General features: G+C 35.9%; 1 protein-coding gene across 3 annotated transcripts in view; it reads right to left on the bottom strand.

The window, feature by feature from the left end:
- Nucleotides 1-21,534, bottom strand: part of FNBP1L (formin binding protein 1 like) — a 120,086-nt gene that overhangs the window by 38,464 nt on the left and 60,088 nt on the right. For all 3 annotated transcript variants that reach the window (XM_060025885.1, XM_060025866.1, XM_060025876.1), the window contains exon 2: nt 13,392-13,507. In XM_060025885.1, the coding sequence (XP_059881868.1) occupies nt 13,392-13,507 (116 nt within the window). The remainder of the gene's footprint in view (nt 1-13,391; nt 13,508-21,534) is intronic.

Genomic DNA, 21,534 nt, shown 5'->3' with positions numbered 1-21,534 from the left:
CCCTATTATTTCACACATTTTCCAGCACACTTGCAGTTAGGCAGAACCATGTGGCTAATTCTGTATATAATGGGCTGTTAGCTCTGTGTTAAGTACCAAGCTAAAGCATTATAGTTCATGCATAAACGTCTGGGCTTCTTCATTCCCTGATGAAGCAACTGTGGAGGCTTCATGTTAAGATCAAGGTGAAAACAGTATGGATTCTTGAGTTACCACATGGACTACTAGAGTTATCACCTAGCCTTGTGGCTGACTTTGCATGAGCAAGAAATAAGCTTTTGCTGCGTAAAGTCCCTGAGATTTGGGAGTTATTATTCTAGTACAGCCTAGCATAACCTAAACTACAGCTCCTCTATTGTCACGTCTACGTAATTGTGGTGGGTTGGTCACATATAACTGTCCAGAAACACTTATTTGATCCAGGCCCATTAATCCAGGCCAAAGTCAATGCTAAAATTTCTGTTGAAATTCTTGGTAAGATATGTTTTTTTCTTTTTTTTTAATTTTTATTTTATATTGGAGTATAGTTGATTAACAATGTTGTGTTAGTTTCAGGTGTACAGCAAAGTAATTCAGTTATACATATAAATATATCTATTCTTTTTCAAATTCTTTTCCCATTTAGGTTATCCCATTTAGGTTATTACAGAGTTCCCTGTGCTGTACAATAGGTCCTTGTTGTTCATCAACATGTTCTCTTTATGCTGAAGCTAAGTTGATAGGACACAATCCTGGAGGCCCCACGTGTAAAGAGCCTACTTGGGTATTAAATCAACAGAAAGGACAACAAAACCAAGAGAAAAAGAGAGAAATTCTTACTTTTCTGAGTACCCAGATCCCTAAACTTTTCAGTCAAATAAGCCATAAATTCCTTTCTTTGTTTAAACCAATATGACTTGGGCTTCTGACACTTGAAAGAATTATGACTACTACCACAGATATTAACACAAAAGTCTTAACGTACTCACAGCTTAAACACAGCATAAACAACACTAATTTGAACTCTAGCTTCTGGGAGGAAGAGCACAAATACCACAAGAGGGAAGGGGAAGAAGAAAGTAATATTACTTTTACCTTTTGAGCATGCACAGTTAATCCTCAGCAATTTTTTAAAATTTGTCTTGCCTCTCTTATGTAAAGTCACCCATCTATGGGAAGCTCTTCCCAAGCCCCAATAAAGCCCTCAGAAACCATATACAAACCACTAAGACTCCATCCAAGCCTACCCTGCCACTAGAAAAACTACAGCATGGTCCAAAATGTTCTTGTATTCCACTAAATCTAAACTTCTATTCTAGGAAAACATATGCCCTAGAAGAAGACACAACAAATTATTAATAGTACTCATTTCTAGGGAGAGGGGCTGGGAAGTGACTAAAATTTATATGTGTTACAGGGATCATATACTGTTTTTTAATTTAAAAACAAATTAATGATAAAAGCATACCCAAAGAATTTATCCCCTCAAAGCAGCTGATCTCAGTTGGGCCTTCTAAGAAAACAGTCTGAAGTCGGCAAAAATACACACCAAGGTGTGACTGGTTACTAAGTCCCACAAATCCTTGCTTTGAATTTTTAACATAATATGCTTATTAGGTCAAATAAATCTCTGGCTTGTCTTAAATATGTAACTGTAAAACAGGCAGGTTCCTCCTAAACTAAAAATATTTTAGGCAATTCATCTCTCTCAAGAAATCTGCCCTTAGAACCCTCTTGCACTGCTGGTGGGAATGTAAATTGATACAGCCACTACGGAGAACAGTATGGAGGTTCCTCAAAAAACTAAAAATAGAACTACCATACGACCCAGTAATCCCATTACTGGGCATGTACCCTGAGAAAACCATAATTCACAAAGAGTCATGTACCACAATGTTCATTGCAGCTCTATTTACAACAGCCAGGACATGGAAGCAACCTAAGTGTCCATCGACAGATAAAGATGTGACACATATATACAATGGAATATTACTCAGCCATAAAAAGAAACAAAATTGAGTTATTTGTAGTGAGGTGGATGGACCTAGAGTCTGTCATACAGAGTGAAGTCAGAAAGAGAAAAACAAATACCGTATGCTAACACATATACATGGAATCTAAAAAAAAAAAAAAAAAGGTTCTGAAGAACCTAGGGGCAGGACAGGAATAAAGATGCAGACGTAGAGAATGGACTTGAGGACACGGGGAGGGGGAAGGGTAAGCTGGGATGAAGTGAGAGAGTGGCAGGGACATATATACACTACCAAATGTAAAATAGATAGCTAGTGGGAAGCAGCCGCATAGCACAGGGAGATCAGCTCAGTGCTTTGTGACCACCTAGAGGGATGGGATAGGGAGGGTGGGAGGGAGACGCAAGAGGGAGGAGATATGGTAATATATGTATATGTATACCTGATTCACTTTGTTATAAAGCAGAAACTAACACACCATTGTAAAGCAGTTATACTCCAATAAAGATGTTAAAAAAAGAAGAAGAAATCTGCCCTTAGAACCCTCCTACACTGTTGGTGGGAATGTAACTGGTACAGCCACTACTGAGAACAGTGTGGAGGTTCCTTAAGAAACTAAAAATAGAGCTACCATATGATCCAGCAATCCCACTCCTGGGCATATACCGGAGAAAAACATGGTTCGAAACGATACATGCACCCCAGTGTTCAATTGCAGCACTGTTTACAATAGCCAAGACATGGAAGCAATCTAAATATCCATTGACAGATTAGTGGATAAAGAAGATTTGGTACACATATACAACGGAATACTACTCAGCCATTAAAATGAATGAAATAACGCCAGTTGCAGCAACATGGATGGACCTGGAGATTATCATACTAAGTGAAGTAAATCAGACAGAGAAAGACAAATATCATATTATATTGCTTATATGCAGAATCTACGAAAAAGATACAAATGAACTTATTTACAAAACAGAAACAGACTCACAGACTTAAAGAACAAACTTATAGTTATCTATAGTTATCTGGGGCGGGGGAGGGGAAAGGTGACGGGGAGGGATAGACTGGGAGTTTGGGATTGACATGTACACACTGCTGTATTGAAAATAAATATCCAACAAGGACCTATTGTCTCAGCTCAGTACTCTGTAATAACCTAAATAGAAAAAGAATTTGAAAAAGAATAGATACATGTATATGTATAACGGAATCACTTTGCTGTACATCTGAAGCTAATACAACATTGTTAATCAAACTATACTCCAATATAAAATAAATATTAAAAAAAAAAAAGAAAAAGAAATCTGCCCTTAGTGTCAGTTTCCCTAGGCTACTGTTTTTGAAATCTTCCTCTCTTCTAAGTCCAGAGATTCTCCAAGTAACCAATTATGATAGCAGTTTTTATATGTAAGACATGTTTTGAATAGCATGTTGAATCAGGAATTAATTAAAACCAAGTTTTATACAGATACAATACATATTATAGAAATTATAATGGATGTCATAGATAAGCTAATACTTTGTTTTGATGTGTGTGTGTTTCATCCATGTTTTCTAAGAACCTTAGGATCATGCACCATGGATACAGAGGAATTAACACTCTTCCTTCAGTAGCCTGAGAAGGCTTCTAAATGTAATGGGTTTCTCCAAATATTATAGTATTCTCTATATATCCTAATTGTATATGTGATATTAAATATATCATACTACTTAATTTATATTTAAATTGCTGATTTTAATATTTTTTACCCATTCTAGTTTTGTCAGGTTTATATGAGTTTTAGTGAAAATTATAAAGTATTCCAAATAATTTCTCAAAACTTTAATTCATTTTTATTTAAACTACATTTTACAGTTAAATGATGAGGTACAAGATACCTCAAAAAATTTTAAGCAGAAAATCACCTCTATACGTTTTCAATCTTTCAACATTTGAGAGGCTCTGAGCTCTAATTACTGTTTAACAGGTGATCAATACCATATTTATTTGTAAAATGGGACACAAATCATACTATGGCAGAAGGGTAGTATTAGATATCTGAGACTGACTAGTATCCCTTTTCTTAATTGCTGTCCCTATATCTAACGGTTAACATGCTTAGGAATTACCAGATTAAGACAAACGGCCCTATTTGTGGGCCTCAGCTAAGTGATCCAGAGATAGAAAACTGAATCTGGCTGGGCCAAAGAGTTCTCTTACTGGAATTTTTAAGTGTTTGTACCTGATACAGCTTTGAGATCAGTACAAGAGCTGAATCTCTGAGACATAAAACTGAATGTTGGTGAGTATATTTCCTGCCATGTGGAGAAAAAAGGCCAGTCTGCACTGAAAGAATGAAGCCAACACATAAAAAGAAGCCCAAAAAGGAGCGGGAGAGGGGGGGCGGGGGGGGGGGGGTGGGGAGGAGGGAAGGAGGGAGGAAGGGAGGGAGGAAGACAACAAAGGTCTCTGGCTGTGTTTCAGATCCTGACTTTTTTTTCCCCTGTGACCTAGCTGCATCCCAGGACTTCCAGCAGCTGAACTGTTCAACCTCTTCTTGAGCTCAAGTTAAAAAATCAATTAAAAAAAATCAAATTAATAAAAGATATCAATAAATAAATCAATAAATATCTCTTCTCAATAAATTTACCATTAAACAAAGTAGCTCACTGGGGTTTCCAACACTTACAGACACAAATCTTTCCTTATAGTAGAAAACTGAATGTAAAAGATATCCACATACAAAAGAATGAAGCTGTACCCCTACCTTACAACCATATAAAAACATTAACTCAAAATGGGTCAAAGATCTAAACGTAAGAGCTAAAACTATAAAACTCTTAGAAGAAAACATAGGGAAAAGTTTTACAACATTGGATTTGGCAATGATTTCTTGGATATGACACCAAAAGCACAGACAACAAATGAAAAAATACATAAACCAAACATCAAAATTTAAAACTTTGTGCATCAAAGGTCATGATCAACAGAGTGAAAAGGCAACTGTGGAATGGCAGAAAGGATCTGCAAGTCATATATCGGATAAGAGGTTACAATCCAGACTGTATAGAGAACACCTAAAACGCAATAATAAAAAAACAAACAATCCAATTTAAAAAATCGGCAAAGAATTTGAATAGCATTTCTCCAAAGATATACAAACGGCCAGCCAAGCATATGAAAAAATACTCAGTGTCACTAATCATTAGGGAAGTGCAAATCAGAGCCACAATGAGATTTCTTACACCCATCGGAATGGCTACTGTCAAGAAAAAAGAAACAAAGAAAACACCCAGAAAATATTAAGCGTTGGCAAGGATGTGGAGAAATTAGAACCCTTGTGCATTGCTGGTAGGGATGCAAAATAGATCAGCCACTGCAGAAAATAGTATGGTAGTCCTCAAAAAAATTAAACATAGAATTACCATAAGATCTAGCAATTCCTCTTGTAGGTATATAGCCAAAGAATTGAAAGCAGGGACTCAGATATTTGGACACCATGTTCATAAAATCATTACTCACAATATGGAAAAGGTGGAAGAACCCCAAATGTTCATCAACAGATGAATGGATAAACAAAGTGTGGTATTATCTGTACAATGGAATAATATTCAACCTTAAAAAGGAAGGAAATTCTGATACATTTCCCAACATGGATAAACCCTTACAACATTATGTTAAGTAAAATAAACCAGTCAAAAAAAAAATACTGTATGATTTCACTTATGCAGTACCTAGAGTAGTCAATTTCACAGACACAGAAAGTATTAATAGAATTGCCAGAGCCTAGGGGAAGGGGAAAATGGGGAGTTGTTTGATAGGCAGAGTTTCAGTTGTTCAAGATGAGTAAGTTCTAGGAATTGGTCACAGAGCAGTACGAATATACTTAATATACATATTTATATTTCAGCTTGAGATAGAGCTGAAATACACACTTAAAAATGATTAAGAGAGTAAATTTCACGTTAGGTACATTTTACCACAATTTTTAAAAATTGAATGTAAAAAAGTGATTACTACAAGTAGTATTAGACAAATTCTGAATACTGCATTTGTTTTTTTAAGGGACATGCTTCATTCTCATTATATCTCTACTGGTGGTAAATGGCGAAATAGACCGATAACAAGAAGAAATAAGAGGACTTAAGTATTTATGCCTGAAAGACCTAGAAGAAAAACCAAACAAGCTTCAATGGATGTGAAGGTAAACAAAGTATTTCATTTCTTAAAAATGCCAGTTCCTAATTTTGCTTGATCTTTAGCCTGTCAAGGATACACAGTATCTAAAATGTGAAGGGGACTATGCATTTATGGTATCAGCTTCATAGTCTATACCCAAAGAATATATTCAACAATTCATTGCTATTTAGGATGTGATAGGCATAACAATGTGATCTCTAATCAACCTGCAAATCTTCCAGAAGAATATTTTCAGGCATGTTCAAGACAGAAAAGAGGAAAATTATTTTATTGCTCAATTTAGACTGAGGAAGGAGCAGATTGGCACAGACTTAAGTATTATACTTTTCGGAGAAATTTTGTTCTGCAAGTTGATAACTTCTGTTTTCCTTCTAAATATTAGATTCTTAAAGCAGAACTATATAACACAGTCCTAGCTTCAAGTCAGCAGCTTAATCTATCTGATTTGCCTATATTTTAAACCTAGAGGATGATGAAAACATTTTGTCTCATTTCAGACACTCCTACACAATTCAAATGGCTAAACAAATAACTCAGAAATAAAACTATTAAAGGCATTATGAAAGAGCTAAGAGATTAAGTGATCTATATAGCCAACATCATTGACAACCTTCTTATTTCTTTATAGTTGTTTAAACAAGATCTTTAAATCCTTTTCACTGGAAAGCTCACTATCAAAATGTTTACCATAACTGGGTTGAACTTATTTTCTTTCTTAAGACCTTTATGTTTTACTTGTTAGGTTCTGCTTCATTTTTTAAGGAAAACAGTTTAATATAAAAATCAGGAATAGGCTTCATGATTCTTGTTAAGGTGATGAGCTTGAATTTCTTGACTAGTAAAGCAGTAGAGTTCATTGATTGAATCATTCCACAAAAGTTTACTGCTGTATGCTGACTACAGGGCAAGTACTCTACAGGTCTTAGAAATAGGACAACAAAGATCAACAAACTCTTGTGAAGATTAAATGAGATCGCATCCTACATAAACTGAAAATAACAAACAACCCTATTGCTGCAAATGTAGGTTAGTAGTCTGGTGGATAATTAAGTTGAGGGTTGGGGGCATCTTTTAGGTATAACAGAATGAACTGAGATAACATTAGAGCTCCACGGCACACAAAAAGTACAAGGATAGGAGCAGAAAAATGCCAATGATCGAAAAACAAACAGCTAGAAAACTGAAAACAAAAATAAATTTTTTAAAAATTTAAAAAAACAAATGAAAAACAAAAAAACCAAACAGCTAAAATATTGTAATGATAAGTATATGAAGTCCAAATCAAACATATCAAGAAAATACACTTATATTACATTAAAAAAAAGGTTCTCCAATTGTCATGCTATTTCCTCTCCTCTGATAAACCACCAAAAGAAAATAGCTAATAGAGTTAAGGAGAATATTACAGGCAAAGAAGCAGAGAGAACTAACATTATGCTATCCCTAGCTCCAATTTATAATAGGTTATAGGAATAATAAAAGTAAAAAGCATTTATCTTAAATTCTCATAATTAAATTTTTAAACTTCCTTAATGACAAGTACATTTTCTTAAAAGGAAGGACTTCTAAAATGTTAACCTTTTATTTTAACCTGTTCTTATCTTTATGGAAAAAGATACAACTAGCCCTAAATTTATGAAGTACATAATTTAATTTATATTTAATTAAATTTCTATAATTTAATTGTTTATAATTAATTGTTACATTATAAACAGATGTGTTAGTTGGAAAGAGTATGTTATGTAGTTTTTAGATAATTTATTATTGTCCCTAGTAAAATACCTTAGAAACCCAAAGATGTCTCAATGGCACTAGGTACTGGTGATAGAAAAATATCCTCTTCAATGAGAATTAGTCATTCTCCCTATGCTGAGAGGCAGCACCAAGTACTCAGACTCTGCAGCCAGATTTGAGCCAGCTAGCTCTTTCTTCACCTCTCTGTAACTCAGTTTCTTAATGTATAAAGTAATACCAACATCTCATTGGGTTTTTATGAAAATGAAATAAATTATAAGATGTGTAAAAGCACTGAGAATAGTGCTGGCACATTAAATGCTATGTTAAGTGTTAAGTAAATACCAAAAAGTGCTTGTTCTGTGCCAGAGACTATTCTAGAAGTTAGGAATAAGCACTGCACAGAACAAACAAGAATCTTTTTCCTTTGTGGAGTTTATCTTTTATTAGGGAGACTATTTTCTAGAATTAAGAGGCAAAAACTATTTAGCCAGTAAGTCATCTGGATACAGGCACCTAGATATGTACCAGGCAGGCTCAGGAACTACCAGAGACTGACAAGAATGAAAGAGTTCCCACAAGATCCATTTCTATGAAGAAAATTAATATAGGGAATAGTTGCTCCTGCTTGTATCCAGATGCCAGTCTTAGGGTTTACTACATTAAGCAGTTTGATCAAAAACTCAGGGGAGACCAAAGAGTCACAAGTTAAACAATGGCCAACCAAAGAATAAAAGTAATCTCTACTTTCCACAAGTCAGTACAAAGATGAGCTCCCTAGGTTCTTCGGAGACTAAACAGTGGGATAGGAATAGAAAATTCTGATAAAGAGACATGAGAAAATAAAGACTAAATAGAAAATAGAAACTGGTTTTATTTGCATTATTCTATATCTAAGCCTATTCTAAATATTTGGGACAGCTCTTAGTAGAGCAATCTCTTCACATTGATGTATATGACATAAACTCTAGTATGGATAGAAAGCAGTACACGGTCAAAGGTTCACCATATAGTTAGAGATCCTAATTTCTAAACTAAAGTGAAACACAGGTCATTCAATTATTTATGCATTCAACTTACATTCACTCAGCTCTAGAGGTACCAGCTATGTTGCCAGGGTTGGCAAGGTACAGAAATAAAAATAAGATCCAAGAAATTTGGAGAAATTTCTGTTCTGGTTAAGGTAAGAGTAAGTTTTAGGCTTCCCATTGTCCAATCTATTTCTCTCCCAGTACCACGCTGTCACGATTGAGCCAAAAAGGAATGATCTGGGGTGGAAGTAGGGGAATATAATTTCATGCAGCAATCTCTATGATAGAATTTAATGCTGTAATTATTTTTACTAGAAAAAAATGGTACATACTATTATGTATATAGAGCTTCTTTTTTCACTTAAGAAAATTTAGTCAATCTCTGTCATACAAATACAATATTATAAATTTATCAGAAGAATGACTGATTTCAGTTTTTTATGTCCACAAACAAAAAACATTCTACCAAGTGATTCAAAGTCCCACTTATTATCCATGGATAATGGATAATGGACATGGACCATTAGTCCCACTTATTATCCATGGATAATGGACATGGTTCAATTGTTTTTTGTTTTTTATACAGCAGGTTCTTATTAGTTATCCATTTTATACATATTAGTGTATACATGTCAATGCCAATCTCCCAATTCAACACACCACCAGCACCACCCCCTGCCACTTTCCCCCCTTGGTGTCCATACGTTTGTTCTCTACATCTGTGTCTCTATTTCTGCCCTGCAAACCGGTTCATCTGTACCATTTTTCTAGGTTCCACATATATGCATTTATATACGGTATTTGTTTTTCTCTTTCTGAATTACTTCACTCTGTGTGAGTCTCTAGATCCAGCCGTGTCTCTACAAATGACCCAATTTCGTTCCTTTTTATGGCTGAGTAATATTCCATTATACACACACACACACACACACACACACACACACACACACACACACCTTCTTTATCCATTCATTTGTCAATGGGCTCAACTGTTTATAACTATGTCTCCAAACATGATTAGATGCTTTATTTTTTTTTATTCCTGTCCTCAAACCACTACCAAAAATGAAGCAATACCAAACTAAAATAAAATTAAACCAAAGCCATCAAAACAGAAGACAGAGAATAAACTAGGAGTGCCAAAATTATAATGCAAATTAAATTTATGCAAATAAAAAATATATATTTACAAAAAATATATTGCAAAATTTAATCCTGCAATATATTTGAAATGTAAATGTTTAATATAGTTGAATATAGTTGTTTTTCAGGAGACAAAAGAGCTGCCTCACTATGAAAAGAAACTGTCCTCTGCAGTAGCAAAAACAGGAGGGAGTCAACCAAAAGAATTTTTCCCATTAAAGAAGAAATAAACAAGGTACACTTCTTCCCTTTGGACAAAACAGATACTATAAAGAGTAGCTGATAATCCAGTCATTTACTAAGCATTCATCCAAAGCAGCAAATCTCAATGTAGAGAAAGGGAAGGGAGTAGATGGTTTTCAAGTTACACAAGCCTCCTCCCAACTTTTCCTTATTGGAATTCCTCAACACCTTCCAATAATCCTGCTCTTGCTGAGAATCACTGCAAGTGAGAGCCACTGTTAGGATGAACATGTACTAAATTTCTTTAGTCTGCTGGGACAGAAAAAAGATGCACATCACTTAACCTGAGCGTCTGTACATGACAAAACCTACTTTCTCACTATAAAATTATATTTTCATATCATGGAATTGTGGGTTCTAGCCACTCCTGCTTCAAAGAAGTGGTGTTAAAATCTCTTTTTGCAAGTTAAGTGAAAATTATAACCGTTATTATCAGTCACAAAACAGAAAGGCAAACAAGTGTGCCATTTGATTACAGTCCTGTTACTCCGGTAAAACCTTGGCCATCCTGAAACTCTTGAGGCCCAAGTTATTTTGGACAATTAAACATTGCAGAATGCTGAAGGTTTACCTTATAAATTACCAATTTTTATTCTATAATTTGTGATAGGATTCTTTTGAAATATACCATCTTCTTTGCTTAAGATTACACAATTGTTGAAAAGACTTCAATAATTAAAAAATACAAGTAAAAAGTGTAAGTTCCTTCCCTTCTCATCCCCCCACTCTCATTCCTCAGAGGTAACCAGTGTAAAACAATTTGGGGTGTACCCTTTTAGACCTCTTCAGAATACATACAAATTTTACACATAGCTATATACTCAAGCTCAAGTAAGCAAGGAGGTCTTGCTGTACATTCAGTTCTGCAACTTGCTTTCTACACTGACAGACTGAGTAGCCTTTTAAATATGCTGCTACACCTGACTTTTTCAAATTGCATATTCCACAGTATTTTTCATGATTGCCTTACTGACAGGTACCTTTAGTCTGGAAACAATTTTTTCATCTGTTGTTTGCAATCTTTTAATCTTTTCTTTATTATTTGGCACTTCACACTGCCATAACATCACTGTACTGTCTGTAGCATTTTCTTTCTTCACTTCTATTGGAATACTTAGAAACCAGAAAACTTTAATGTGCTAGAGTTGAGATCAAATTATAAAGTAAATGAGGGAAATTTTTCATTGTTTACACATGAATACATTTTTTTTATTGTTATTTTAACTTTTCAGAGGTCCTTAACGCTTCCAGATTCCTGAACGGTAAAGTTCCCAAGTCAAAACTTTTGGACAGGTAAAATATCATCACAATTATTATTAATATACTAGGTTCCCTGTTTATATTTTCATACAGAAATTCCTTGGTTTAAAAAAAACATAGGAAGCAAATGGATCATGAAATCAGCATGATGCTACTATTTCAAAAGATGTCATATTAGTAGTATGTATATCATTATAAACATAAGTAACCTATTCATCATACTAGTCTATTGCATCCCTACACCCAGTCAGCTCCTTGCATAAACTGCTATAAATGGTGGACATATGTGGTTTATCACTCAAATATCCCCCTTCCTTCTGTGATCCACTACCTTAAATTTCTTTTGGGCACCTATCCCTCCCCCAACCATTAGCTAAAAATCAATCTAATATTCTCATTTCGGTGAATTGTTCAGGATAAGCATATAATCTAACCAGGGCCAGCAAGACAAAAGGAGACTTTTGCTGGGATTTCTGGAGAAAAGAAGTTGATACACACTTGTACTCTGCTCTCCTTCCATCTTCTTCCTCTCCCTTTCACTTTCTTCTTTCCCCCTTTCCTTCCCTCTCTTCTCCCCCAAATGCACAAAAGAGAAGACCATCATTCTTCCCCAGGATCTGGGGGTATGAAGATACGAAATCTAGAGCTATGGGGGTAAAAAGGATGGTACTGAATGAAATCTGAGGATAAAAGCAACAAGGGGAAGCAGAGCCAAGAAATGGCGCCTAGACACATTTGACCCATTAGTCAAAATATGTCTACAGACTTTTCACTCATGTGTGCCTTGTGGGTTGTATTTTTCTGTTACTATGCAATATAAAGAATCCTAACCCCTACAGCTAGAACCTTATATTGTTGTCTAGTCTTCAAGCTTCAAACACCATTTTTATTGAATACGTTGCAGCAAAACTACTTGTCAGGTTGTGGTCTAACGACGATTTTCTGCTTAAACAAAATCTTAAGACAAATTCCATTTGAGATTAAAATTTTCCCTTTAAAACTTTTATCTCCTAACACATATTCCAAAATCACTTTCATCAGTAATATCTATCTATCTATCTCTTTATTTATGGCCGCGTTGGGTCTTCATTGCTGTGTGTGGATTCTTCTCTAGTTGCGGAGAGCGGGGGCTACTCTTCGTTGTGGTTCACGGGCTTCTCATTGCGGTGGCTTCTTTTGTTGCAGAGCACAGGCTCTAGGTACATAGGCATCAGCAGTTGTGGCTCGCGAGTGCTAGAGCACAGGCTCATCAGCAGTTGTGGCTCGCGAGCTCTAGAGCACAGGCTCAGTAGTTTTGGTGCACAGGCTTAGTTGCGCCACAGCATGTGGGATCTTCCCGGACCAGGGATCGAACCAGTGTCCCCTGCACTGGCAGGCGGATTCTTAACCACTGTGCCACCAGGAAGTCCCTATATATCTAGTTTTTGACAGAAACTCAGCTCATCACACTCACTTTCTAAGTGTTCGAAACTCTAAAGAAATGAGAAACTGGAGAACTCTTCAACGTTTTGCAAAGATTACTAAAGCAAAAGGTTACAGGGGAATAAAACTGTAAAGCACAGAATACCCAGGTATTTCTTTTTCCTGGAATATTGCTTCCTGATTTTATGACTTTAAGTATCTTTCTGGAATGAAAGCTACTCATGATCTAGCTAGCCAATATTCCTTCTGATACTAGGCAATGATTTAATTAAGTTAGTCATTAAAACAAACCAGTTAGCTAATTCAATCTAACTCTGATGACAAACACAGAATTTAACCTCTGGTATATCACATTTATCTAACATCCAACTATTTAAACATGTAATTTCATTTCTGAGAACTGAAAAAACAAATGTAACTTACCTCAATTGTTTTGCATAGTTCTGTTCAATTTCTATCCTCTCTTTAACAAATTTGGCGTATCTTTCCAAGAAGTCAATTCCCCATTGTGTATGCTTGTCTAAGCTGTCGAACTGATCCTAGAAAAGGAAGGTAAAATCACACTGAAAAGTCTAAAATTTTATTCACAAATATCTTAACCAGCTTCTGTCCAGGCGATGAGGTATGAAAAGAGAAACTTAGGCTCTTCTGCTGGTCCCCACCAATCCCATCCTTTAAGGCCTAGACAGAAATAGGTTCTTCAGCATAGATCATGCTATTTTTATGCCTGAGTATCTTTACACATGTGGTTCCCCCTGGCTGCAACACTCTCCACAGATCATCTCCTTTCAATTAACTCTTTATTCCTCCTTTGAGATTCAGTTCAGGCATTATGTCCTACAGAAAATGAGGCACTATGTCCTACAGAAAATGGCCCTAAAAATCTCAGACTGGGCTAAGTGGTCTTTCTCTAACTCCCCAAGGTTCCCTATAAATTACTGTCTGTTCACTTGCAATACTATATTGAGAGCAGAAGCCATGTATTATTCTGCTCTGAACTCCTAAGGCACAAGCACTATGCCTGGCACCACAGCAGGCTCTCAGTGAAGAATAATTTGAACAGAATCAAATAAACTTGGGTTCAGATTCTGGGCTCTGCATGTTTACCATATATTTTGACCTTGGGCAAGTTACCAAGGCTCTTTATACTCTTTCCATCTTAAAATGGGAGTCCCATCACGTACCTCAGTAGGATTATACTGATGTCATAAAGTGTTATACAGTGCAGTAAACATGATACTAACACATAAAAATCACTGTCCTGAAAGGCTCTTTGCCTTCAAAAGATATCCCCTTCTACCTGAAAAACCACCATTTCCTATTCTTCAAGAATAATCTCCATATTGGCTAATAACTTGGTGCTCTCTACATCTCCCATATCAAAAATCTGTAATTCTGGCAAAATATTCAGATATCACCCCTTTCTATATCTCTAGTTGTTTTATTTTTCCAAATCATCCATGGTTTAATCACATGTGCTATTTACAAATGAATCATCTCAAAATCTTTGCCTTTTATCTCTTTCCCTACCTTAAATCATTATAAAATTCTACCCATAAAGGTAAAGTCTATCTAAACAGAGATAGAATTCATCTAGCTATCATAGTTTGGTATTACTACTCTAATTCTATTCTTTCATGCATCTTTTTCATTATTATTTGGCTACCAAAGTAGATTTGAAAACAGCAAGAGAATGCACTGCTCAGTAAACTTAATTGGTGTATTAGTAATATTTCCCATTATAAATTGGAATTCTATTTCAAATTGAAAAACGCTCAACAACAACAACAAAACATTCCAGAAAAAGAATAGTCTAAAGCTGAAACAATCATCCTTCATTTTCCAAAATGCTTCAAAGGCTTCTTCCCATCATCCTCTTCATCAAATTTTATATTAAACTTCCTTTATCTTCTAGATGAAATCTCCAAAAATTTTTATTATATACCCTAATCAGTAAAAATTCTGAACAAATACCCCTATATGTATATTTGTCTATAAATTATATATATACTATTCTATTATGTTATTATGAAATCCACAAAAATAGAAATTTTAAAAAGGAATGAAAATGAAATAAACATCATTTTAAATAGCTTTTTGAAACTTATTTAACAAACAAACAAAAGCCCTGGGGCCATAACTTTTTAAAATATTAACAATTTTAGTGAGAGCAATGAATTCAGCATGCTTCATTACTTCTAAAATCTTGGTTTAATACTTAATGGCAAAGCAATCTGAAAGCCTTGGTTCTAAACTGGAACATTTAGATTTAGTGGTTGTCACAGCTGGGGAAACAAATGACACCTCACAAAGATATAAGATTAAAAGGTCTAAATGGAAAAAGTCCACTGTTGACTATACCTTCCAATTCCTTTTTATGCAAAAATTTGGCTTAATCAGAAAACACTGCATCTTTATATTTTAACAATAATTTCAGTGAAGTTTTAAACTCTGCTGAAACTGACTGTAATATGATTTTATGTGTCAATTTGGCTGGGCCACACTGCCCAGATATTTGGTCAAATATTATCAGATGTTTCTGTGAAGGTGTTTTGGAATGAGATAATATTTAAATTGCTTAATTTGGAATATGTAAAGCACATTACCCTTCATAATGTGGGTGGGCCTCATTCAATCAGTTAAAGGACTTACTAGAACAAAAACTGATCTACCTCCTTCAAGAAAAATGCTGCCAGTAGGCTGCCAACAGACTGTCTTTGGGCTAGAACTGCAACTCTTCCCTGGGCCTACCTTGCAGAGTTTGGACTTGTCAAGCCTCCAAAATCATGTGACCCAATTACTTATAAATCAATTCCTCTCTCTCTCTCTCTCTCTCTCTCTCTCTCTCACACACACACACACACACACACACACACACACACACACACACATCCTTGGTTCACACTGATTTTAAAACAAGCAATAAATTTCTTTTAATGTTTTAAGTGTGCAGATACAGTAGTTGCAGGTGACATCATTTTTAGCAACAAAATTCTACAATGATGAATGCATTTCCAACATTCATCATCAAAATTCTTTTTCCATAGCTCAAGTTTCTTTGGAAAAGTAACTATACATTCACTACTAAAGTTTCCCTTTTATCTTGAAAAACCAGATTTTCTCAAAAGTACCTGCTAGGAAAGCATATTACTAACAGCCACTTATTAAACATCAACAAATTAGAAACAACAGGAGATGAACAGCAAACCTGTGTGAAACAAAGTTTTTCAATAGTCCCTCACCATTTCATTTGGAAATACTGTAAAAAGTCTACTATATTTCAAAGGTATTATTTTTATAAAGTTAACCATAATAAAAATATGCTGTAATATTCTGTGGACTTCTCACGTTAATTTCCTTTGCTTACCTATAAATGATGAAGTGAATAAATTGCAACCATATCCCAATTTCCTTTTTAAAGGAAATTATTAATGCACTGCTTTATCAGTGGTTATTACATGGTTTTTTCATAAAACACTGTTCAAGTCACTTCCTTTTGAGAATAAATCTTCAACACATCTTTCCTTTAGTGGTTCACAAAAACAGTACTTCAAAATATAATTCATTATCAAAACAGAATCTAGCAAACGTTGTAAGCTGAGATATTAGAAATATGTGTACTATAATAAACTGTATAGCAAATTTTCAGCATATAATTTTTCTTAAAATATATTTCTTTACTCAACAAACAGTATTTGTTGAGATCATTAGTTAGTCACCATGTTGTTTTACACATATCACCATTTTTACCACAAAAGGAAAAGTAAGGACATTTTTAATAGCATGCTTTTTTTTTTTTCCCACACCACGATGTTACGGGATCTTAGTTCCCCGACCAGGCACTGAACCTGGGCCCTGGGAGTGAAAGTGCAGAGTCCTAATCACTGGACACGAGGGAATTCCCAGCATGCTGTCTTTTACCATTAACTCTGAAATTTCAAGAGGATTCCAGTCAGTCAGGTTTACTGCAGCATTATTCATAATAAGCAAAAGTTGGAAACCACATGTCCATCAACAGATGAATGGATAAACAAAATGTAGTGTATACGTACAATGGAATATTACTCAGCCTTAAAAGGATATTCTGACACATACTACAAAATGGATGAATCTTGAAGATATTATGCTAAGTGAAATAATCTAGACACAAAAGGACAACTACTGAATGACCTCATTTATGTGAAGTACCTAAAGCAGTCAAATGCATATAGACAGAAAGTAGAAGGTGGTTGGTTCCCAGGGGCTAAGGGCAGGGAAGAATGGGGAGTTACTGTTTAATGGGTAGTTTCCATTTGGGAAGATGAAAAAAGTTCTGGAGACGGATGGTGGTGATGACTGCACAACACTGGGAGTATACTTAAAGCCAACAAACTGTACGCTTGAAACGGTAAACGTAATGTTACCTATATTTTACTACAATGAAAAATATTTGTCAATAAATTCAAGGAAATTTAGTACAGTCTTCACTGGTTATCACATGATTTTAAGCATCACTTTTAAAAAAAGAGCAGAGGTCAGGGTGGCCAAGGTGCCAGAGTAGGAAGGCCCTGAGCTCACCTCCTCCCAAGGGCACACCAAAATTACAACTATTTACAGAGCAACTATTGATGAAAAAGACCAAAAGACTAGCAGAAAAGATCTACCACTAAAGATATAAAGAAGGAGCCATAATGAGACAAGTAGGAGGAGCAGTACAGTCAAGACCCATAGCCCCAAGTGGACCCACTTGGATATATAGGAGAATAATTACAACTGCAAAAGTTCTGGCCAAGGAGCCCCACATTGGGATCCCCAGCCCAGGTGTCCTGCACCAGAAATACAAGCATCCAGAACGTTTGGCTTTGAAGGCCAGTGGGGCTTACTTTCAGAGAACCAGAGAGCTGAGGGAAATAGAGAAACATCCACTCTTAAAGGATGCACACAAAATCTCACACATTCCGGGACCAAAGGCAGAAGCAGTAATTTGAAAGGAGCCCAGGTCAGAACCTACTGTTAATGTTGGAGAGACTCCTAGAGGGGTAGGAGGCAACTGGAGCTCACCCTAGGGACATAGACAATGGCAGAAGCAATTTAGGGGAGCTCGTTCTACCATGAAGACATTGGTGCTGGCAAGTGACATTTTGAATCCTCCCTCTAGCTTATTAGCAGGGACCTGACCCTGCCCAACACCCTCTCAGCACCAGTACTGGGATGCTTCAAGCCAAGCAGCCAGCCAGGCAGGGATACAGTCCCACCTAACAGCAGGCTGACACCAGCCCCGAGAAACCTTGGATCCAGCCCCAAACACAAGCAGGCCAGCACCAACTTTGCAACACTTCAGACCCTGCAGCCAGCCATGTCAGGAACAGTCCCCACACACCAGCAGGCAGACAATAGATCTGGAACCCCAGCCCCACAACCACCCACTTGAGAACCTAGCTCCACCCACCAGTGGGCCAACACTAGCCCTGGGACCACCCAGGGCTCTGCAGCCAGAAGCCTCATTATCCAGCTCCACCCACCAGTGGTCGGCAGTCTCTGCACAAGGCAGGGCCTGGCAACCAACCAGACCAAAGGCAAACCATGCCTACCAGACCACCCAGAGTCGTCAGCCCACCAAAACAGAGGGACCCACACAGCCCATATAGTGTTTACCACTGGAGCATACAGCTCTGGTGACCAGAGGAAAGTGTGCTGCTGGGATGCACTGAATGTATCCTACAAAAGGCCACATCTCCAAGGTTAGGAAGTGTAACCAACTTACCAAACACACAGAAATAGAAACAGTAAGTTAGTCAAAATGAGGCAAGAGAGGAGTATTTTCCAAATGAAAGAATGAGATAAAACCCCAGAATAAGAACTAATTGAAGTTGAGATACGCAATCTAGCTAATAGAGTTCAAGGTAATTATGACAAAGATGTTCAAAGAAATTGGAATAATAATGGACAAAGAGAATGAGAAGTTAGAGGTTCTAACAAAGACTTAGAAAATATAAAGAAGAATCAGAGATAAAGAATACACTAACTAAAAAATATACACGGAAACAACAGTAGATTAGATGATACAGAGGAATGGATCAGCGAGCTAAAGGACAGAGCAATGGAAATCACTGAAGCTGAAGAGAAAAACAAACAAATAAAAAGAATAAAAACAAATGAGGACAGTTTAAAAGACCTCTGGAACAACATCAAACACACTAACATTTGCATTAAAGGAGTCCCAGAAGGAGAAACAAAAGTGAGAAAGTGGCAGAGAACACATTTGAAGACACAACAGCTAAAAACATCCCTAACCTGAGAAAGGAAACAGACATCCAGGTCCAGGAAGCACAAGAGGATTAACCCAAAGAGGACCACTCCAAGACACACTATAATTAAAACAGCAAAACATAAAGAGAGAATATTAAAAGCAGCAAGGAAAAAGCAACAAGTTATGTACAAGGGAACTCCCATAAGGCTATCAGCTGACTTTTCAGGAAACGCTCTGCAGGCCAAAAAGAAGTGGCACAATATACTTAAAGTGATGAAAGGAAAAAACCTACAACCAAGAATACTCTACCCAGCAAGACTTTCATTCAGATTTGTTGGGAAATAAAAAGTTTTACAGATAAGCAAAAGCTAAAGGAGTTTAGCACCACCAAATCAGCTTTACAAGAAATGTGAATGGGACTTCTCTAAGTGAAAAAGAAAAGGCCACAACAAGAAATATAAAAATTATGAGAGGAAAAATATCATTGGCAAAGGCAAATATAAAGCAAGAGTATAAATAAATAAATAAATAAATAAATAAAGGATATTAAATCAACCACATATAAAGCTAGTAAGAAGGTTAAAAGACAAAGAAGTAAAATCATCTATATCCACAATAAGTAATTAAGGAATACACAAAACAAAAAGATGTAATATATGATGTCAAAACAGTAAACGTTGGGGGGATAGGGGGAGTAAAAATGCAGAGTTGTTAAAATGCATTCAAACTTAAGAGATCAGCAACGTAAAATAATCATACATACATATATATACACACACAGATTTCTACATATAAACCTCACAGGAACCATAAACCAAAAATCTACAATAGATACACACACAAAAAAGAAAAAGGAATCCAAATACAGTATTAAAGACAGTCTTCAAACCAGAAGAGAAGAGAGCAAAAGAAGGAGAGGAACAAAGAAAGAACTACAAAAACAACCAACAAAATGGCAGTAAGTACATACCTATCAATAATTACTTTAAATATAAATGGACTAACTGCTCCAATTAAAACACTCAGGGTGGCTGAATGGATACAAAAACAAGACCCATATACATGCTGCCAACAAGACTCACTTCAGATCTAAACACACACACAGATAAAAAGTGAGACAATGGAAAAAGGTACTGCATGGAAATGGAAATCAAAAGAAAACCAGGGAAGCAATATTACATCAGACAAAACAGACATAAAAACAAAGACTATAACAAGAGACAAGGACATTACTTAATGATCAAGGGATCAATCCAAGAAGACATAACAATTGTAAATATATACTCAACTAACATAAGAGCATCTAAGTACATAAAGTAAATATTAACAGACATAAAGGGAGAAATTGACAGTAACACAATAATAGTAGGGGACTTTGACACCCCAATTACATCAAAGGACAAACAATGAGACAGAAAATCAATAAGGAAACACTGGACTTAAATGATACATTAGACCAGATGGATTTAATTGATATAGAGAACATTCCATCTGAAAGCAGCAGAAAACACATTCTTTTCAAGTGTACATGGAACATTCTCCAGAATAGATCACATGCTAGGCTTCGAACAACTCAATAAATTTAAGAAGATTAAAATCCTATCAAAAATCTTTTCCAACTACAACACTATGAGACTAGAAATCAACTATAAGAAAAACACTGCAAAAACCACAAACACGTGGAAGCTAAACAATATGCTACTAAACAACCAATGGATCACTGAAGAAATAACAAAAAGAAATTTTAAAAATACCTGTAGACAAGTGAAAATGAAAACACAACAACCCAAAATCCACAGGACACAGCAAAAGCAGTTCTAAGAGGGAAGTTGATAGCAATACAAGCCAACCTCAGGAAACAAGAAAAATCTCAAATAAATAATCTAACCTTACACCTAAAGGAACTAGAAAAATAAGAACAAATACAACCCAAAGTTAGTAGAAAGAAATCATGAAGACCAGAACAGAAATAAATAAAACTGACTTAAAAAAAAAAAAAAACGAAACTAAGGGCTGATTCTTTAAAATGAAAAATAAGACACTAACCAGACCTATGAAGAAAAAAAAAGAGAGAATGAGGGGGTCCAAATCAACAAAATCAGAAATGATGAACAGATTTCTAGGTACGTACAATCTCCCGAGACTGAACCAGGAAGAAATAGAACTATCAACAGACCAATTACCAGTAATGAAATTGAATCAGTAAACAAAAAACTCCCAGCAAACAAAACTCCAGGACCAGATGGCATCACAGACAAATTCTACCAAACATTTAGAGAAGACTTAACACCTATCCTTCTCAAACTGTTCAAAAAGAGAGGGCTTCCCTGGTGGCGC

Source organism: Delphinus delphis, chromosome 1 (assembly GCF_949987515.2).
Source record: "Delphinus delphis chromosome 1, mDelDel1.2, whole genome shotgun sequence".
Lineage (NCBI taxonomy): Eukaryota > Metazoa > Chordata > Mammalia > Artiodactyla > Delphinidae > Delphinus > Delphinus delphis.
This window is presented reverse-complemented; position numbering and strand designations above follow the sequence as displayed.